This window comes from Hipposideros armiger, unplaced genomic scaffold, assembly GCF_001890085.2.
Source record: "Hipposideros armiger isolate ML-2016 unplaced genomic scaffold, ASM189008v1 scaffold_834, whole genome shotgun sequence".
In the NCBI taxonomy this organism is placed as follows: domain Eukaryota; kingdom Metazoa; phylum Chordata; class Mammalia; order Chiroptera; family Hipposideridae; genus Hipposideros; species Hipposideros armiger.
In genome coordinates, this window is record NW_017732184.1 from 550,023 (window position 1) to 572,633 (window position 22,611).

The 22,611-nt window shown below is 40.2% G+C and overlaps 1 protein-coding gene across 5 annotated transcripts in view; it reads left to right on the top strand.

Annotated features, from left to right (window-relative positions):
* The window catches only part of RIC3 (RIC3 acetylcholine receptor chaperone), a 40,036-nt gene that overhangs the window by 6,192 nt on the left and 11,233 nt on the right, over window positions 1-22,611 (top strand). For 2 of the 5 annotated variants that reach the window (XM_019629278.1, XM_019629275.1), the window contains exons 2-5: window positions 8,549-8,781; window positions 9,826-9,898; window positions 12,457-12,550; window positions 20,449-20,597. In XM_019629278.1, the coding sequence (XP_019484823.1) occupies window positions 8,549-8,781; window positions 9,826-9,898; window positions 12,457-12,550; window positions 20,449-20,597 (549 nt within the window). Of the gene's footprint in view, window positions 1-8,548; window positions 8,782-9,825; window positions 9,899-12,456; window positions 12,551-20,448; window positions 20,598-21,134; window positions 21,201-22,611 lie in introns of all 5 variants that reach the window. The other 3 variants (XM_019629273.1, XM_019629274.1, XM_019629277.1) reach the window with 3 other exon arrangements.

A 22,611-nucleotide genomic window follows, 5' to 3' on the forward strand; every position in this document is an offset into this window, starting at 1 on the left:
TCCAGTGGCTTCCTGGCTCACTCAGATGAAAAGACCAAGTCCGTACATGACCTAAGCGGCCCCACTTGATGCTCTTCCCCATTTCCTCCTAGTTTCTCTGCCTCCTTACTTTGCTTCGACCATACTGGCCTCCCCTGGCTGTCCCGTGAACATTCCAGGGATAGTCCCACCACAGGGCCTTTGCATTTGCTGTTCTCTCGCCCTGAAATGCTCTTTTTGAATATTCATGTGCCTTTCCTTCATCTTCTTTAGGTGTTCACTTGAATGACATCTCCTGAGCCTTCTCTGGCCATTCCAGCTAAAAGCTTAACTTCCCCCCAACACATTCTATCCCCTTTGCTTGCTTTATTTCCCCCCCTTAGTATTTATCATTATCTCGTTTATTACCTCTTTTCACACTTATAAAGGAGGTTCCACAAAGGCAGGGATTTTTGTTGTTTACTGCTGTATCCCCAGTTTTAGACTAAGCCTGCACATAATGGTCAACAAATATTAATGAATGAAAGAATGACTAAGTTGAGTGAATTAATGAATGCTGGCTCCTAGGGACTATGACTCCCTCTATTAGCGTTTGTAAGCCATCACCTTATTGTATTCTTTATATTATAGCTACATAAATTATTGTGCATACATGTGATGGAATATTATGAATTCAGTAAATTATATTCATGAGTTTTAAATGATATGGGAGAATTATATGCTGTCTGTGAAAAGTAAAGATATATTCACTCTATATTTAGAAAGAAACAGGTTAGCATTTTAACAGTGGTTTAGCTGGATGAATTATGGGTGGTGGTTATTCTTTATACTTTTCTGTATTTTCTCAATTTCCCATAGGTATGTATTTCTTTTATATTAAGGAAAAAAAATACTGTTCCTTCCCACATTCACTCCATCAAAAAAGCGGCGGGGAATCCTTTTTATAATCTAGCCTAATTGCTACAACCTGCTCACTTTCCTATAGTTGAAAAGTCCACCATTCGCCTTCTGCTTTTTGCAAACTGGAGCAATAGTTCTCTATCTCCATTCTTTCAAGATTTCTCTTTTTATCAACATAATTTCTTAAAATTGTCTTTAGTTCAGTGACCTTATTTGCAAATGCTCCCAATCTTCTTAGTAGAAGTTATTTAGTGAATAGACTTGAATTTATCCTCTTCACCCTTCTGGGACTTTATTTTATTTTTTTTCCTTAGGATTGTTAATTATTTTCCATTTAATCCAAAATGCATTCCCTTTGATAGAGAATGTGGAAGCAAAACAGAGGTTGAGAAGTTCTGCTTGCTCAGCATTACATTTTATCATCAGGCAAATTGCCTTTTTTTGCTACCCTTTTTATAAATCCTGATTTATTTTGGACCTTGGCCTCCTTATATGGTTCTTCCAAGTCTTGCCACTCATTCGTGTTGATTGCTTATGTGTCTTTCTGTTCATCTTGTCTCTGTTCTTTGAGAAGACTTCCCTGTGCCTCTACTTTTTCCCCTCTGCCTTTCCTACCTGCTTGAGAATTTTTGAAATACCCTAACAGAAATGCATTTTAAGAGTTTTCCTCTTAGAGATGAACTTGTGCCCTGGAACTGTGTTTTTAGAGCTTCTTAATTCTGTCGTCCTAGAGCCTGTGCCACACAACCACCTTCTTTATTGCCACACATACTTTTAATAAGTTGACATGGTCTCCTTCTCCTGTAGTTCTCCTTTCATTCCACCAACCAATTTCTTCTTGGCCAGAGTAGCAGTTCCCCTACTTTTATCTTGTGTGGAATGTGAAGATGTCAGCACACTAGGCCAGGAACTTGTCAGGTGTTCTAGTGTTAGCTGACTGAGACTTGGAATAGGTGCCAGGGTAGTTGAAGCCCTCCCAGATGACAGTATGCCACTTCTGTGCTAGAATTGGCTTCAGGGGGGTCCAACCCACCACCTCCATTTGGCTGGGCCAGTGATGCTCCCACAGTAATGTCATATCTGGCATCTCCTGCTGACCCTGCTGGCCCATGTTTTCCAGTGAGTGTCTTCCTTTGAATACTTACAAATAGGGTTCCTTACCAGACCCATCCCAGTAGCTCTGTTCCTCTGAAATAGCTCAGACTCTTTTGTTACCATGTTATCCTCTAGTGAGTCATGCCTACTGAGTCTTGAGCTCACTGAGATATGAAAATACACACACACACACACACATACACACACATACACACTCACACTTCTTTATCTTAGATTAGCTCTTTCTGTGTTGGTATGTAAGTGCCTAAGGACAAATGTGTTATTTTGGTCCCTTTTTCTTTTCTCCTAATGAAACATCAGATATTTACCCTGAAAGTGTCCAAAGAAGAGAAGGGACAATTTGAGAGCCTGCGAATGCATGTAAATTAGGCACTTTTTCAAGTTCAGAAATCTAGAGGTGAGGAAGTGTGATATGTGTAGAACACCTTGGTCAGTTATACCTGGACTGCCGTTTTCTAGTCTTAAAACTGGGAAATTGAAAGCACTAGGATAGTGAAGTAAAAACGATTTTTAGCCCTGACAGTGACTGGGCTGAGTCTTGAGATTCCAATAAAGGCCAACAGGCGCAGTGTAAGTCACCCAGTCAGTTCAACCAAGTGTGGAGCAGTATGTTACTGTTTCTGTTTCCCAGTCCATTCAAGTAGAGGCTGTATGACACAAATGTAACTCTTGAATGAAGACAGGTGTGATAAGTACAATTAAAGAGGTTCGAGGAGTATGTTCTAAGTACATGGGGTGACAGAAAATGCTTTGGGGTGAGGGCAATATTTGGCCTTGGCCTTGAAGGATAGGCTGGATTTTGATATGTGGAGTTGGAGAGAAAAGCAAAACCACTGGAGAACGAAGGCTTAGAGGCAAGAAGTCACAGGGCAGGCTCAGGGATGAGCCCGGTGAGACGTAGTGAGAAGTCTACTTAGGCTGAATCAAGAGTATATAATGGGAAAGGAGTGAAGAGGTACTTTCGGACTAGATTATGGAATTCAATTGTTTAGGAATTATGTAGGGAGGGAAAATCAGAGTTTGTTAAACACCTACTGTGTGTGCTGGATGCTTTGTATGTGTTCTCTTATTTGATATTCTTCCTGGGTATATAAAGAGTAGAATTGCTGGGTCATATGGAAACTTTGTTTACTGTTTTGAGAAACTCCCAAACTATTTTTCAAAGTGTCTGCACTATTTTACATTCCCACCGGCAGAGTATGAGGGTTCCATTATCTCCACATCCCCACCAAAACTTTATATATACATAATTTTAAGATTTCACTGGGGAATTGGAGGGGAACAGACAAGTTTGCTGTCCTTTTGTTCTCCAGCCTAGTTGTGGAGGACGTTGCTTCACTGGCCCATGTTGGTACCATCATTGCGCTCTTCCTGGCTGAGGCAGATCTGTCACCGGCCACTAGATGGCCACTCACTGCGCCTCACGGCAGCTCACGCTGGCTGCCAGCCACTCACGGTAGCTTATGGCAGCCCACTGCAGCCTCACTGCAGTCTACACCATCGCCGGCGACTCGTGGCAGCCCAGCTCCAGGTCGAGCTGTTGTTCACCATCTTAGCTGTAGAGGGCGTAGCGTCACTGGCCCTAATGTGGGATCCGAACCGGCAGCCTTGCTGCTCAGAGCTGGCGTCCCAAGCCAACTCTTAACCAGCATGCCACTCCGCTGGCCCTTATTATATATTTTTGATTATAGCATCCTAGTGGGTATAAAATGGTATCTCATTGTGGGTATAATTTGCATTTCCTTGATGGCTGGTGGTGTTGAACATTTTTTCATGTGTTTATTGGTCATTTATATACTTTGGAGAAATCTCTGTTAAGAGTTTTTGGCCAGTTTTAATTGGGTTATTTTTGTTGAGTGATAAGAGTTCCTTATATTTTTTGGATATTAGACACTTATCAGATATATGATTTGCAAATATTTTCTCCTATTCACTGGGTTGTCTTCACTTTCTTTATGGTGTCGTTTGCAGCACAAAACTCTTAAAATTCATAGTCTGATTCACGTATTTTTTTCTTTGGTTGCTTATGCTTTTGGTATCATATGAAAGAAACCATTGCCTAATCCAAAGTCATAATTTATGTCTGTGTTTTCCTCTAAGAGTTTTATAGTTTTAGCTCTTACATTTAATTAAGTCTTTGATACATTTTGAGTTAATTTTTTTTTTCTTATAAGGTGGAGGGAGATTGGGTTGCACATTGAGTTAATTTTTAAATTTGATATGGTGTATACTTCATCCTTTTGCATGTGGATATCTATTGGGTTGCTGGAAAGTCATGACGTATTTTTTTTGTTTTTCGTTGCAAAAATGCGTTATGACTTTTCCGACAACCCAATATTTGTCTCCATACCATTTGTTGAAAGACTGACTGACTTTGAAGGCTCCTTCTGACCCTGAAGATTCTATAATGCTTTATAGTACACTTGTTTCTGTCATTGTCTCAACAGGTAGGCAGTCAGGGTTTCATGTGATGGCCACCCTTTTCTCAAGAATACATTGTGTCTGAAAACAGGGATTACTGTTAGTCTTTTCTTCCAGACGTCTCAGTTGCTTTCAAGTCCATCTTCCTTTGACTTTGATCATACTGGTTTGTTTCTGGTCCTCTTTGACCAACTCAGTTTTCTTCCTCTTTTTGCAAATAAGTACACTAATCCCTCCAGCCTTTTTGGTATGGGAACCATGCACTCACCTAATTTTAATTAGCTTTGTCATTTAGGTAGCTTAGAGTCTCTTCTCAAGCCAAGCTATAGGCTAATAACAATTTCTTCTGAATGTACGGTGTGAAAATGTGTACTCAGTCTGCCCCTCATCATGAGCTCTCCCGGCTTCCTCGTTGTCTTCTGCCAGTATCTCAAACTCCCGACCTTGGAGTTTTCTGACCCCGTCTCCCATCAGCTCTATATTCTTTTCAGTATTACATGCTGCCGATCATTGTGTACGTGTAAGAGCCCTTGGACCTGTGCTTTCGTCTTTATATTATAGCTGTAGCCAGCACCTCAGGCCATTGTGTCTCAGAACTGAAGTACTGCTTTCTTGCTAATTTCCCAGACCCTAATTTCTCTCCATGTTTGGCAGGCCCTGTGCTCAACTACTGGATCAACCCCCTCAAACACCTTTCTCATTAAGTCATTTCCCTGGTCCTAGACCCACAGTATCAAATTTATACACCACAAGTTAGCATTTAAATAGCCACCTCCACTTCCCTCCCTTCTCTCTTATTACTTCCCTAAATGGAGCCAAACTAATTTGGTAGTTAGCCTTATTTATTCTTTGTTTGTTCTCATCTCTTCCTCGTTGCACACACTTTTCTTTCATCCTGGTGTGTCTTTGCCTCTGCTATTCTGAGTCTCATTACCTCATTTGACTCTTCTTTTTTTCTTTTTGCGTTCTTTTAATGCCTGTTTAGTTTGTCTAGTAATAAGGTCTGTGGTACCTTACCTTTTTAAAAAAATAGTTTATTTTATTAAATAGATTGGGACCTGATCTTTTAGGAATACCCTGCTCTTTTTGTTGTTTGTTTTGGATATGCTACTTTTTAAAAGCACCATTCCATGTGGGAACTATTGTTTCTATCTCATTTATGGCTTTCCTCCTTCCGTACCTATAGCACAGAGTGCTGAACATAATAGCTATCCAATAAATCTTCCTGGCTGACAGATCTGTAAAAGTTTTGGGGGGAGATGTGTAATCTTTATCATCATCATCCTTTTTTAGTCTTAGAAATGCAAAATAATGCTTTTTGTGCCATTACCAGGTTTTAATTTTTTGTTTTATGCCAAATTTTGAAGATAGTGTTGTCAGTACAGTAAAATGAAGTTCAAAATATTACTACAAATATTGAATCTAATTTAGTAAACAACTAGCCACCCAATATATCTGATTTCTCTCAAGAGAAAGGTTAGCTCCTTGAATGCTGGCTAGGCATTTTTTTTTAAGGTGCATTATAACCTTAAAGCCAATACTCACCACTTAATATATGAAGATCCTTGACAATTTAACAGCAGAATAGTAACCAGTACCCAGAATAAGGAGTGGTGATCTGACTTGCTTCTGTCTGACGCTGTATGAGTACTTCTGTTGATGACCTTCTCTTTAAAAGAAGCATTCTTCCCATAATTTCCGTATCATAGAAAATAGGATCAGGAACAAGAGGAGTGGAGCTTGCCTGAGAGAGGATTCAAGGCAGAAGGCAGCTCTCAGGTCCAGAGGCTAGCTGTCTCACCTCGCCGCCTGTCCACTGCCTTCTTTCTTACCTCAGGAGCAGACTTGACTTAAAGATAGTCTTTAGTTCATAGCATCTTATTAACATCATCAGTACAGGGCTCCTTTCTTGTTTCGTTCTTTTCTTTTTAACCCTTTGTCTTAGATCCACGTGCCCATTCCCTTCCACATTCATATGCACCCATTCTAATAATATTTGTTTTATGACCTTATACCTCTACCCATTTGCTTGAAAAGATATGTAGTATAATTATGCGTGTCTTCAGCCTGCATGATGGTATTTGCTTATTTTTTTACTCAATGCTGTGCTTTTAAAGATATACTCATGTTGCTGTAGGTATATCTAAAGTGTGATTTCTAAAAGCTACATAGAATTCCATGTTTGTATCTACTCCATATTGATTTTTTGTTCATCCAGTTATGGAAAGCGAAGTTTCTTCAAGCTCCCTCCTACCACATCATCACAGCACACATTCTCACACGGGTCTATAAAGTCTATAATTCAGATTTGGGTATAGACAGCCTTATTTGAGAACTTCTTTGGAATTTATCCACCTGAGTGGGATCACTGGATCACAGGGCATAGGCATACTTAGCGTCACTAAGTACAGACACATGACTTGGCAGAATGGCTGTGTTGGTTTAGACTCACCCACAGTGCCTGTGACTTCTCTCCTCCCCGCCTCTTTCCAGTTATGGGAAGCAATCTTGCTGTTATCCACCATTCTCATTTTTTCCCTTCTGATAGGTATAAGTGCTATTGGATTGTTTTATATTTTACTCATTGGTTTTACTTTGATCATCACTTTACATACTTTTTAAAAAAATCTTTCAAGCCTTTCTTTCTTTGAGTTCTTACTCATATCTTTTGACCATGTTTCTATTGGGTTTCCTGTGATGTTCATATCAATTGTAGGAATTTCTTGTCCATTCTAGGTATTTAATCCCTTGTCATTTTTAGATGTTGCAAAAGCCTTTCCTTGCCTGTCATCTATCTTAACTGTGTTCATGGTATTCTTTATTGAACAGAAATCTGTAATTTTGTTGAAGTCAAATCCAACAGTTTTTCACTGTATATTTTGTATTTTTAGAGCCTGACTTGTGAAGCCTTTCTGCTCTCTAGTGTTTTCTGCCCTACAATTTTATCCCCCTGTGGTTTTTCTGCACAGGCCCGTTTGCATGGCCTTTTGAAGAGATGTCTTCCCTTTGTTTCTCACCTCTGGCTCTCAGTAGGCTTGGCAGTTGTGTTAATGTTTGGCTGCTTCTGATGGAGGGAAAAAATGCAAGAGCACCAATGCACTGTCCTTTCTCTAAGTCCTGCCTTTCACTCACAGGATGGGCCCCTGTGACCCTGTTTGTACTATGCGAATCCTGTCTGCTCAACTACAGCTGAGTAGAAACGGATGCATACCTACGCGAGCTGAGGATTTAAAATCTTCCTCCAAGGAATTTGGAATTATGACCAATCTCTGCTGACCCCTTGAAGGACATGCAAAGGAGGAGTTTGGGGATGACCATCTTCCCCCATTTCGCAAAGAAGCTAAAGAAATGGTCTGCAGAGAAAGGAGAATAAAGACGATATACACAGAGACACAAAGAAAAAAAGCCTTATGGCCCCATAGAGAGGGAGAAAGATGAGATAGAATGTGAGAGTAGCTGTCCTGGATTCTGATGGCTTTCCAGTTTCCAGCTCCACTCTCCACTGAGACCAGATTGCATTTCCTTGTCTGTATTAGTTAGGGGTGGCTAACTGCTGTAACAGACTCCAAAGTATATAATGGCCTTAACACAATAGAAGTTTATTTCTCCTCACATAAACACGTCCAGATGGTTCTGAGTTGGTGGGGTAGCAGCAGTGAAGGGCTCTGTGCCACACAATTATTCAGGACCCCAGGTTGATGGAGGCGCTGCCATTTTTAACACTTGACTTTTAGGGTCTTCCGAGGTGTCAGCATCCAGCCTGCAGAAGGGAAATGAACATGAAGTTCAATATGTGGGAAGTTTTATAGGCCAGGCCTTGAACCAGTGTATTTTCCCAGATTCCTTTGGCTGGAACTCAGTCACATAGTCACATTTCACTGGATGGGAAGCTGGAAAACGTTGTCTAGCTGTGGACCCAAAAGGAAGAGAAAAAATGGGTTTGGCGAACAGCTAGAAATTGCCGTATCATATTATCTGTGTGATACCTCTGTATTCTTATAATCAAGGTCCTGTTTTTCATTAAACTTTTTTGACTTGACTTCTTTTATTTGTATGTCAATGCATGAGGGATTTTCAATAGTCATATTTAAAAGAGTAGAAGAAATAAAGACTGATTAATTTATTTTCTTAGGAAAGTTGGGTCGATTTCCACCCATGATGCATCAGCACCAGGCACCCTCAGATGGCCAGACCCCTGGGGCTCGTTTCCAGAGGTCTCACCTTGCAGAGGCCTTTGCAAAGGCCAAAGGATCAGGCGGAGGCACTGGAGGAGGAGGAGGAGGTAGTGGAAGAGGCCTGATGGGGCAGATTATTCCAATCTATGGTTTTGGGATTTTTTTGTATATACTGTACATTCTGTTTAAGGTAAGTGGAATCATCTTGGTCATGTTACATCAATGACAATCTGATATCATTGTAATACAAATCATTTTCAGTATTCAAACCCTTTACAGTTCATAACCCTTTTTAAAATCGATCATCTCTTTAAACCTTGCCTCCTCTTCGTAAGGTACATAAGATAGATGTTATCTCAGTTTTACAGATGAGAAAGTCTTCACTTGGAGCTTAAATGATTTGCCTCAGAATTCACAACTTAAACTGCAGAACCAGGACTTGAACCTGGATCTCCTAGTTCTTAATCTAGTTAGCAATCAAGTTCAAAGGGCCTCCCCCCATTCTTTCTGTTTTTTTATTTTTTGACTGGGCGTATTTTTTTACTGAAAAGGCATGAAGCTGTTCCAAGAAGAGCTTTATTATTAGGATCGGCACAGTGATTTCCAGGTAGCCACAGTGAGGCCAGACAATGACTGGTATCAACATCACTTTGTCCTTTTCCCCGCAGGAGTATGAGGTGCTGTTTTTAACATCATGTCCAGTAGTTCTCCTGAAACAATTGCCACGTCCTGAAACTAAGCCTAAGATTTCCTAGCTCCAGGGAGATGTGGTTTGGGTCTTTTATAATCAGACTCCTAATTAAGTTCCACCTCCAGGCAGGCTTTGCCAGGCCATGGGCCTAGGTCTGTGAGTGGAGGCAGGGGCTTCACTTTGCCCTTCTAACTAGAGTGAGGCGAGTTCTTCTTGCCCAGGAATTCTGCAGGCAGCCCAACTTGAGTCTTTGATGAGCATGGGCAAGGCAGATGACATATAGAGGGATTTTTTTCCCTTGTACCTTCATAATTTTTTACCTGGAAACCTTCCATTGGCTTTTTTTTGTTTGCTTATGTTTTGTGTTTTGTTTTGAGATGTTTCTCTAATGTTGCTATTTGATTGGTTTTCTGGTTTAATTTTTGTCTCCCAACCTTTTCTTTTTTTCTTTCTTTCTTTTTTTTTTTTCATTTAATATGAGGGGTTCCTTGACTTTGCGGTTCTGAGCTGCTGTTGACGTGCTGTACCTCCTTCAATTCTCAGCTTTCAAAGGGAAAAACTGCAGAGGATCGGAAATGCTCTACCGCTACACCTGGAAACACCCACAGGAAAATTAGTGAGTGCCCCTTTCAAGTTTGGTCACACGTTTTATTGTGTCAGACAGCTATAATACAGCCAGAGGGACAATCTGTGGCTATGCCTTAAGTGCATTTCTCAAAACTTACCCCAAATTAATTGGATGTCACTTTTAACCTTAGCTCTGAGAGTTCTGAGAAGTTTCTATATTGATGTTGGACTTTTAAGGAAAAGATAGTCACAAAAGGTACAAAACTGCCAGTTTACTTTTTTATATGTTAGCAAATTAACATTTCACATTTGGAATGTGTTCCTTCTCATTTTCAGACTTCAGAATATTGGTAGCTAATATCTTTATTTCACAGAGAGGAAAAGTGAGGCAGAGAGATGAAGTCATTGCCAAAGTCAGTTATTAGATCTAGGGAGAGAGTTTAACACTTCTGGCTCTTGAAACATGATCATCAAATATTTACTATCCAACTAGAATATTCTGTGCTCTCTGGGGAAATGAAATGTGTATGGCATGGCTCTTCTCTCTTAAGAATTTATAGTCTAGGATGGATGTCAGGAAAAATAACTTGTGAAAAGTTTACTATCTAGAAAGAAAGGATTTGACAAAAGCCTATGGTTAATCACTTCTAGCTGGGTGTCAGTTGAGGAGGACCGGTCAGATAGATGGGATGGATTGAATGATACACAGCCTGACATAGGGCAGCTGTGGGAAAGAAGGCCTGAAGAGGAGGTAGGTTAAGCCATGTTATTGAAGGCCTTGGAGGCGAAACTGCTTTATCCTGTGGATAATGAAGCCTCATCAGAGTCTTAAAAAAAATCAGCAAAATGAAGTGAGGCAGGACCGCGGAAGCATCTGCCCGTGGCCATAATTGCTTTTTGGATTTACTCCGGATTCTCTGTGGAAATAGATATTCCAGTCACATTCTGCATCCTTTTTGGAAATCTTATTCAGGGAATTCTTGAAGAAAGCTGCTGTGCTCTTAATGGAGATAGTGTCTAACAGTGATGGTAAATGCATCAGTAAAATAACTTTTAAAAGATTTGTGGACTCTTTAAAGAGGAACAAATTCTGTATCCTGTCACATAATGCATTTAAAACAGAAAGCAGTAAATAAAATGAATTCCTAAGAGCAGCTGTTTTATAATGTAGTAGCAGCTACATCCGCGTCTTCTCCTTCAATTCTGAATCATGCAGAAAATAAAAATAACTTAAGCATTTATGTGGCACTGCCCCCTAGACACGTTGCAGATGTTAGCTGCATGAATAAGAATTTATTCCAGAAGTAGTAAAAGGTCTTTGAAATATTACATTTACAAGGACCCTTTAAATATATCTGGGTAGAATGGTACCTGAGTATGAAACAGAAAAACTGGATTATCTACATAATGAACCATATTTTCCTACTGCTTTAAAGTTCATTTGATTACTGATTTAGTGATTTATTTTTTCTGTTCTACTTTTAGGGTCTTAATGTTAGTTTTAGTAGCTAGATGTGCTCTGTATTGACCCTTGTTAATGAAACTACTTCTGGGAGACAGAGTTACATCACTTCACTCCACATGACTCAGGCAGAAAACCTTGGGCAGGGAGGTGTCATCCCTAGTTCAAAACATCCTCTATTGAAGAAGTATAACATTTAAACTATTACCTTCCAGATACGTTTTCAGCCTTAGGTGTAGGTGAAACATTGCTCATTTCAGGGTCTTAACTCCTTTTCTAAAGTACCTTACAGGTTTGGTACTTTAACCCCAAGCAGCATTTGGATTAGAATAGCCAAGCAACTTAAGTGTCCATCAATAGATGAATGGATGAAGAAGATGTGGTACATATATACAAAGGAATAAAAAAGAATGAAATCTTGCCACTTGTGACAACATCAGTGGACCTAGAGGGTATTATACTAAGTGAAATAAGTCAGAGAAAGACAAATATTGTATGATTTTACTTATATGTGGAATCTAAAAAGTAAACAAACAAAACAAACAGTTTCACAGACACAGGCAACAACTGATGGTTGTCAGAGGGGAAGGGGGTGGGGGGAAGGGCAAAAAAGATGAAGGTAACTAAGAGGTACAGATTTCCAGTTATAAAATAAGTACACGGATGTAGTGTACAGCATAAGGAGTATAGTCAACAATATCATCATCTTGTATGATGGCAGAATGTTACTAAACAAAACGTGGTAATCACTTCGTTAGGTATATTAATGTTGAATAACTATGTTGTACATCTGAAATGGATATAACATTGACTATTAATTATATTTGGGTATCTTTATCTTCTTCATTTCTTCTTGGGTGACTGTGTATGCTTTTCTTCCTAGGTATTTTCTTAGCTTGTCCTGCTGTATTTCTGTATATAAGAGAGTGATTTGTTCATCACTCATTAAACATGTATCCTTTAGATCTTGGTGTGCAGACTGCAGTACCCTTTATATCCTGATTGGATTAGCTGGAGAGACTCTTAGTCTTCTCTGAATCTCAGGACTAGCCTGGATTACTGTAGAGTGTCACAGCCAGCCATGTTTCAGAAAAGAGCTTAGGGAGTTGTGTATGATGGTTCTTAGATTGATGCTTGTTTTTCAGCCAATTTTGAGCTTATTCAACTGCAAGAAAAACTGAAGGAAACAGAGGAAGCCATGGAAAAATTAATCAACAGAGTGGGACCTAATGGTGAAAGGTAGGTTTTCAGGACTCAGACTATTTCCCATTTAGAGAAGCAGTTCAAAAATTTGTTTTTCTTTGATTTCTGGGCCACTTACTTTCATTTTATATAGCTGTCAACTTGTCATTTGCATATTGTTTCTCACGTAACATTTCCATTTTCATGCTATCGAGCAAACTCAGTTTTCAAGTGCATACAAGGTCTGACAATTAAGTTTGCAAACTTGTTGCAACGATGATGCTAACCTTTTTTGATATCAGAGGGATTATTCATTATGAATTTATACCAACTGGACAAATACTTAACCAAGTTTACCATTTGGAAGTGCTGAAAAGGCTGCGTGAAAAAGTTAGACGACCTGAACTTTTCACCAACAATTCATGGCTCTTGCATCACGACAATGCACCAGCTCACATGGCACTGTCTGTGAGGGAGTTTTTATCCAGGAAATAAATAACTATTTGAACACCCTCCCTACTCACCTCATCTGGCCCCCAATGACTTCTTTCTTTACCCGAAGATAAAGGAAATATTGAAAGGAAGACATTTTGATGACATTCAGGACATCAAGGGTAATACGACAACAGCTCTGATGGCCATTCCAAAAAAAAAAGTTCCAAAATTGCTTTAAAGGGTGGACTAGGCACTGGCATCGGTGCATAGCTTCCCAAGGGGAGTACTTCGAAGGTGACCATAGTGATATTCAGCAATGAGGGATGTAGCACTTTTTCTAGGATGAGTTCTCGAACTTAATTATCCGACCTTGTATGTTCAGTGTTATAAACAGTATTGTGAGTAAATTTGTGAGCAAGTCCTTCAGAGTGAAATAACTAGCTTTTAAAAATATATATTTTTTAAATTTCCTGGCTCTCTAAAAAAGACATAATTTTAAGTAAAACCAGATTATTACACATTATGCTCTCTATGTGAGACAAAACGCGAGAACAGAGCGAGTATGACCAGGTCAGGCATCTGTGTGTTGTGCTGACTGTGCCGGAGCGAAGTAGACACGGGAAGTTGGTGTCAGGAGCCAGCCTCGCCTCCTAGGATGCCCTGCAGGGAAGACTCATGCCTCTTGGTACAGGGCTGGCCTGGTTCTCCCAAGGGAGCTTCAGGAGGTTGATGGAAGTAGGCAACAACCAAGAAAACATGGACGTCGGAAGGCTGCACTCTCAACATGCCATCAGGGCTGTCAGTCTCCAAAGGCTGCACTCTTACTTCTCCCCTCAGGCCATGCCAGGCTTGTAGGAGGTGAACAAGAATTACAACTAGACATGCTGCTCTAGGAAGGAAATTTTACTGATCATGAGGCCATAAATAAGGACACCTCGATTCTGCTTCGTAGATCCTGTCCTTAATCTTTGTGTCCTTGGGCTGGCTATTGTGCTTAATATCAGATATAACATGGCATTATTAACCTTTCAAGAGGCTTCATCATTTCAACATGTGTACAGACATATACTGCCCACAGGTGAAAGCTGTGAAGTTTTATTGGATAACATTAAAAACCTTTTGATATTTTGATTATTACAAAAACATTAAGATGAAATTTCAGAAACTGAGTGTTTCTGAAATTTTAAGCAACATCTTGCAGTTATGGAGTACGTATTATATAAAAGGACTTAGAAGGCTATAAATGAACACATTTTCTTTGTCTTAAATCCTCTCTTTTACCCCCAGAAGCATGGAGACGTGATAAAATTTTGAACTGACAGAAAAAATACTTGGGTATTTTGGGCTCTTCTAATAATCATAAAAGCACAGACTTGTAGAAGAACAAATGCCACAAAAGCCGAGGGTAAAAGATATAAGTGTAAAAAGAAAACAATATAAAAACATGAGGCTACATAGCCCTGGCAGCTTTCAGGGTTGAAGTCCCATAGGGCCCATCCATAAGGATAAAAGGAGTTGGATCTAGGAGCGTCAGAGAGGAAGTCACATCGTTATGCCTGGGAAATGAGAGGTATGGGAAAGAGAACCACAAGCTATGCTCTCTTCAGGAGAAAAGGGACTGCTCCCCAATTCCTGAGAGACTGTGGAAAATGTTTTACACGACTGTCGCCATGCAGCAAGCTGCAAAGAGTCCACACTGCGGCATCTTATGAGGAATACATGTTGCGAGTCAGGACCTGTGGCCCCAGAAACAATGAGATGGCACAAGTCCAGCTGCAGGTTGGGATATGAACTCTGAGGACAGGCTTAGGCAGTTTTGTTCACTGTGTTCACATAGTAGATACTAAATACTGTTGAAAAAGGACATTGACTTTGATACAAGCATTTGCACATATTATCATGGTGGAAGAGTAAGTCATGGCTATTATTGAGATTCTTCTCTTCATATCCTGACCTCTATATTCAGGGTCTTACTGGATATATCTCATAGATCCCTACCCTTATCCCCAACAAATGAAAAATGTCTCTTGAATGAATGAATGTCCAAAATGGAATTCATAATCTACTCCCAGCAAAACTTACCCTGCCTTTATTGTTCCTCCTCAGCAGGTGGCTTCACCATGTGTTGCCCTAGGCAGAAATGAGAAGTCATTAGATTTACCTTTTCTTTCACTTCCCATATCTCATCAATCGCCGTGTCTTGTCATTTCTTCCTAATTAATAAGTCTGTCTCCCTGAAAAAGACTCTAAGCTCTCCTAGGGAGGGATTATTCCCAGAGTCTAGCATAGGCCCATAGAGGCTCTGAAAAAAAGTATTAGTTGAAACAGAAGAAAAAAGGAGTGAATGAGTAAATGAATGCTTTTACTTTTGACTTAGGTCAGAACTGTCTCATGGTTTCTTTTTCTCTAATTTTGCCTCCCTTCAACTCACTTTTGCTTTTCAAACACATGGATTATATTTTTTTGTTTTAACCCTTCAACAGGTCCTTGTTGCTCTTGACAAAGCGCAGAATCTTAACCATGGCTTACGTAGCCCTGGGTCCCGCTATTGCTTTCTCTTTCTCCATCACTCCGTCTGTCTGTGGTCCAGCCACACTGACTATTCATTGTTCCTCTAAAATACCTGTACACTTGCACGTGCTCTTACCAGCTGAGCCATCCTGCCACCTGTTGGCAGCTCAGCATCAGCTCAGCTTGGGCGCAGCTCACTGGCCCATGTGGGAATTGAACCAGCGACCCTGATGCTCAGAGCTTGTGCTCTTAACCAACTGAGCCACTTGGCCGGTCCCTTTGGTGCCTATTTTGATTTGGTCTGTCCAGCCCTACATGGCTGTCAATGAAGGTATTATTTCTCTATAAGGAGCTGCATCTCAGAGAAAGTGTACTCCAGGAATGTGTATTAGTTTTCTTTGGCTGCTGTAATGAACTACAAAAACATCCCTCATTTATTATCTTACAGTTCTGTATGTTAGAAGCCCTACACTGGGCTAAAATCAAGGTGTTGGCAGGATTGCATTTCCTTCTGGAGGCTCTGGTGGAGAATCTGTTTCCTTGCCTTTTTCAGATTTTAAAAGGGTCCTTGGCTCATGGACCCTTTCCTCCATGTTCAAAGCCAGCAATAGTGAGTTAGGACCGTCTCACACCATATTACTCTGACCTCTTCCTCTTTTAAGAACTTTTGTAATTACATGGTGCCCTCCCAGATAATCCAGGATAATCTATTTTAAGTCCATCTGATTAACATCCTTAATTCCATCTGCAGCCTTAAATCTCCTGACACATAAGGTAACATAATTAATTATAGGTTCCAGGGATTAGGATGTGGGCATCTTTGGGGGGTGGGGGCTATTAGTCTGCCTACCACAGAAGGTCTTATGGAAAAGGGGGAATCTGAATAAGCCTTCCAAGGGGGAAGTATTTCCTCAGGCAGAATTTGGAGAACGTTTCAGAGGGAAAGGACAGCACAAGCAGCAACAAGGTGAGAAAGTCAAGTCATGTTTTTGGAACAGCAAGTAGTCCCAAGTAACTAGAGTGGAGTAGGCCAGGGGTGGAGTAAATGAGTAGAGGGAGGGAATGGGAGAAAAACAAACCAAAAAACAGAAAAGTAAACTGGGCCAGACTGGAAAGCCCTGAATGGCAGGCTGAGAAGGTTGGAATTCGTAGTCCTTATAGTGGGGTGCCACTAAAGGCTATTGAGAAGTGTCATGATTTGCTGTGCTTTCAAAAAATAACTCTTACATTGATATGTAGAGTGGCTGCATGTTAGGTTATTTAAAAAGTTCTAGCAGAAGGTAACAAATATGCCTGTGAGGGGGGAAAAGAAGGGCTAAATTAAGGGGACTTCGTGGAGGAAAAAAACCGCAGACTGTTATCAGGATTCCTTGGTTGCAAGCAGCCAGTCTGGATAGCATATATTTGGAAGGGACGGCAGAGTTTATTGGAAGAATGTGGGATAGCTCACAATATCAGAGGAATAGCTAAAGATTCAGGTTTCAGGAAGAGTGGGAACTAGAGCAGCTTGAGATTTAGGGACAGGAACAAATGGACAGTCTCTTCAGGGACTGCTACCAGGAAGAGTTAATATGAAAAGTTTTCAGATCAGGCTTCACTAGATTCAGTATCCAGTTTTAGGAGAAAGCACACTTGGCCCAACTTGGGTCTTGTATATACGTGTATATCACTGAATCGATCACTCAGCCAACGTGATGAAGTGTGATGATTGGCCATGGGCCACATGGCCACCCTTGAAAGAGAAGTGAGGGGATGGATGGCTTCACCCTAACCTTTGTACTGTGAGGGGAAGAGGGGTTGGTTCCCTAAAGGAGAAAACTAACTAGATAGGACAATGAAGAGGAAAAAGGAGATAAAGATGAGTTGGAGATTTACAGCCCAAACTGGAAGGAAAATTATGGCATCGACCAAGATAAAAACACAAAAGAGGAGAAAGAAGATAAGGCTTGGGATAAGGATCATGAGTTCAGCTTTGAATATGGTTGAAGTGCCCACAGAACATCCATGTATAGTGTTTAACAGCAGTAGGAACTTTGGATATTGAGGTCAGAATAAAGGCCTCAGATCTGGAGGTCATTTGGCTGGGCTTAAGAGGTAAGGGCCTTGGGGAAGGATGAGATACCCAATCCTTGAGGCACACTGTACTGGGCAGCCGTAGCCTTCAGTCTTCTGCTAGTCTGAATCCTGTTCGCAGCATGAAGGGTGTGCTTAGACACTGTTTCATTCTCTCTGTGCTTCACTCTTGGATTCAGAACTTGATGATTTGTCTGGATTTATAGCATTCAAAAATTGGGTGAAGTTATCGCCCAACTTGACCTTCTGTTTTTCTAGCATCTTGGAGCCTGCCATACCCAACCTGTCCTAGCCTGACTGCTCATGCAGCTGCTCATGATCCTGGGCCCAACCAGGACCTAGTTTTGAAGGGTGAATTTAAGGTTAACCTCAGTGTAGTGGCAAGGCATCCAAGTGGAAGTGCGCAGGAGATAACTGGAATAATGGGACTGGCTTTGTGTGAAAAGTCAAGAGTAGAGGTAGAGTTTTGGCATCATTTGCGTAGAGGTGATGGTTTAATTTGTGATACTGGGTCAGCTTCCTGAGGACACGATTGTAAGAGTCCTAGGATTGAGCCTTCAGGAAAACCATGTTTCCGGAGGTGGGAGGAGGAAAGCGAGCCATGATCAGAGATGAGAGGAATGGTTAAAGAAGAGGGAAGAACGCAAATGTCTCAATAGCCGGGGAGAAGGACGTTTCAAGGAGAGGATGGTCCACAGCACAGAGGAGTTGAGAAGAATGTGAGGAAAAGACTTTTGGACTTGCGAGTAAAGTAGTCATTTATGAGTTTTCACGAGTTTTGGTAAAATGATGGTGTAGAAGCCTGATTTCAGGGAGGCGGAAGAAAATCGATGGTGAGGAAATGGGGACGAATCAAACCAGTGTTCATGGCACTCTGCCTGTATAGTCGTGATATGTTTATCACTGCGCTCCAGGAGCATGAAACCAAGTTGAGACCATAAGGAATCTATGAAAATGTTCATTGTGATAAATTCAGAAGATATCCTAGTGTGGGCCGTGATTTGCCTGATGCATGATATGGACAATATGAGTACACTTGTTCAGACATAAAAGAGGATGCTTTAGTTTGGAATCCTCTGAGAAAGTTGCTCTTGTCGGTTTCTGCTTCTCCTAGCCACCCCTTGTTTTAATCGGGGTTCTGATTTTCCATGAGTTAAGAAACAGAATCCAGACTGTTTCATTCAGTAAAAATCAGAATACACTGAGTAGTCAGGAGACATAACGTGGGCAGTCCGAGGGCAAGAGCTTTGTGCTAAGCACGTAGGCCCTTTTAGCTAGGGGTGACATAACTGCCTCAGGAGCCCCCCACAAAGTAGGCTGTTGTAAGAACTAGGGGTTCATAGAGCAGATGAGCAGTTATGGCAAGTCAGGACTCTGGTACTATGGGAAGAGTAGAGCTATAAGAGGCCCAGTAAGTGTAAGATTTTACCTGATGGAGGAACAGACAGGCTTCTTCAGTTCGTGGCTTTGAGGCCACTTAGTGTGGAGGTTATGGAGCTGGTGGTGTTTTTTCTTTCCCCTGAGGATTGTGGAAATGGTGCACCTTTGCTTTCCTCAGTTACCATCATGTGGGAGGGAGAAACCCTTTTTTCTTTTCCCGTTGGTCATTAAGGCTAAAGTTTGGTAGGCTAAGCATAAAAAGGAACACAGGTGCAGCGGTTCTCCACCTGTGGGTCGCGACCCCTTTGGGGGTCGAAGAACCCTTTCACAGGGGTCGCCTAAGACCATCGGAAAACAAAAAGATATTTACATTATGATTCATAACAGTAGCAAAATTACAGCTATGGAGTAGCAATGAAAATAATTTTATGGTTGGGAGTCACCACAACATGAGGAACTGTATTAAGGGGTCATGGCATTAGGAAGGTTGAGAACCGCTGGGCTAAGGACTGGCTAATTAAAAAAATAGTTGGCACCTCCATGGGAAACTGATTCAGAATGCATCGTTTTTCCTTGTGAGTGTTACATTGACTTCAGATGCTTTGGGTTTTGAAGGGGAGAATGAGTAGTCCCTGTTAAATGCTGCCACTGGATACAGCTGGTCCCCAAGCAGACAGTTCTCAGTTTTCTGAGTAGGGCCTCGTCTGTCTATGAGTGTGATGCAGTGCTCCCCTCCCAAGAAAATAATCATACCATTACCCCCGAGTCTCATCTTATTTTTGCAGACATTTGTGCAGAGCCACCTAGCTGAAGTTGGGACTCAAACCCAGGTTTTCTAACCTGCAGAACTTGAGCCCTGGGGTTAAGAATTGCACAGAATGCCTGCAGAAGTTAGGAGAGACTTTAGTTTTAGCTGAAGTGCTCACATTAACTAGCAGTAGGAATAAATGTATAATTTCCCCTCTGTGGGCCTCAGTTTCTACAATTTCTCTGGTCTAGTTGGTTAATTTATCAGAATTATCCATCCTGAAATTTTAGGATGTATCTTTATTTCTGCACAAGTATATGCATCCTGGTGATTCTATGGTTGGCCTAGTAGCATATTTTTGGCTAGTTGAAGCTAATGGCCCAGCATATTTTCTTTTGATGACCTTGCTTCAAAGAAAAGCAGCTTGTAGTAAACGGAGTAATGTTAAGGAACAGTAAGTTGCTTGGAGATGACAGAATCAGAGCAGTGAGGTATGCTGAAAGAACACTGAACTAAGGGAAAGCTGAGATACCTGGGGCCTGCCCTGAGTGTTGACATTAACTCGTTCTGGGACCTTAGACGATCACTTGACCTATTCTTCTGGGCCTTAGTTTTCCCATTTATAAAATCAGAACGTTGATCTAACATGTCTAGTTACCAACTGTGCTGTTCCAGGCTCAGTTCCTAGAGTAATTATCTGCCTCTGTTGGACTTCCTGTTCCAGGATCCAGACAGATCAGAGTGATGTTGATGTTCATTGCCTGGGAGTATTTACCACTAATTGGCTGGATTGTCTGGTATTTCTAAGCAGAGCACAGACTGTGACTTCTGACCAAGAAAAACAGTTGCTGCATCAGCTCCGAGAAATCACCAGGGTCATGAAAGAAGGAAAGTTCATTGACAGATCCACTCCAGAGAAAGAAGCTGAGGAGGCCCCTTACATGGAGGACTGGGAAGGTAAACAGTGTCTTCTCAGTTATTAGCTGTCTGACCAGAAAAGAGATCGTGCAGATTTTTAAACAATCAGTTTTGCTACTGGTATAATGTATATACAGTAAAATTCACCAATTTTAAGTATATACTTGGTTGAGTTTTGACAGATGTGTAGAGTTGTATAATTACACCACAATCATGATATAGAATATTTCCATCATCTCAGAATGTTCCCTCCCCCTTTGCAGCTAATTCTCTTCTTCTGCTCATGGCAACTACTGAACTGTTTTCTGTCCCTGTTGTTTGACCTTTTCTATGTAAATGGATCATACTGCACATGCTTTTTTGTTTCTGGCTTCTTTGATTTAGCATAATGCTTTTGAGTTTCAGGTGTTGAGTATATCAGTACTTTTTTTTTTTTCACTTCTGAGTCATATTCTATTGTAAGGATAGACCATAATTTGCTTTTCCATTTGCCAGTCAGTTTAGGAACATTTGGGTTGTTTCCAACTTTGAGCTATTATGAATCAAGCTGCTATGAACTTTTGCCTACAAATACAGGTCCTTGGACATATATTTGTATTTTGGGAGGATATACACCTAGGAATGAGATTTCTGGATTTTATGGTAAGTGCATATTCATCTGTATCAGCAACAGTCAACTGGCTTCCCACAGTGGCTCCGCCTTTCGCCTTCCCATCGGCAGTGTGTGGGAATTGTAGTTACTCCACATGCTTGGAAACATTTGGTAGTGTCAGTCTTTCCAACTTCAGCCGTTCTGGTGAGTGTATCATAGCAGTGGTATCTCACTTGTTACTCTGATTTGCATTTACCCAATGACTAATAATGTTTAACATTTTTTTCATGTGTTTATTTGCCATCTATATGTTTTTGGTGAAGTATCTGTTCACATTGTTCCCCAATTTTTTAATTGGCTTGGTTGTATTCTTATTGAGTTGCAAGAGTTCATTATATATTCTAGATATAAGTTACGTGTTTTACAAATATTGTCTCCTAATCTGCGACTTGCCTTTTTATTTTCTTAGCAGCATCTTTCAAAGAACAGAAGTTTTTTTTATTTTGATAAAGTTCAATTTATTATTTTTTTCTCATGATTCATAATTTTTTTGTGTTTAAGAAATCTTTGCCCTAACCCAAGGTTTATCTAACACCTATGTTTTCTTCCAGATACGTTATGGTTTTAGCTCTTATATTTAGGCCTATGATCCATTTTGATTAGTTTTTATGTATGCTGTGGGGTGTCAGGGCTGAGGTTAATTTTTTTCCATATTGATATTCAATTGTTCCAGCTTATTTTGTTACATTTAACTACCTTGGCATCTTGGTTTTAAATCAACTGACCATGTATGAATGAGTGTATTCTAGATTCTCTGTTGTGTTTCATTGGTTTATATGTCTATACTTACACCAATAACACAATGTCTTTATATTAAGTCTTGAAATCAGGGTAGCACACGTTCTTCAACTTTGTTTTCTTTTATTTCAAAATTATTTTGTTAATTCTAGGCCCTTCATATTTGTATATAAATTTAGAATCAGTGTGTCAGTTTCTACAAAAAAGCCAGGTGGGATTGATTGACATTACATTGAATCTTTAGATCAATTTGGAAGAATTGGCATCATAATAATATTAACTCTTCCAATCCATGAACATTTTCTACCTCACTGTTTATTTGGATCTTTAGTTTCTCAGCAGTGTTTTGTAGTTTTCAGTGTAAGTCTTGCATAGGTTTTGTAAATTTATCCTTAAGTAGTTTATACTTTTGAAAAATATCATAAGTGATACTTTAAAATTTGTAATTGCTTATTGGTACTAAATAGAAATACAACTTATTTTTGTATTCTGACCTTTATCCTGCAACCTTCCAAAACACATTTCTAGTAGCTTTTAAAAAAAAATTTCTTAGGATTAAATTTCATAGAATTTTCTACATAGACAATCAAATTGTGAATAAAGAGAATTTTATGTCTTTTTTTCCTGATATATATATATATATATATATATATATATATATAT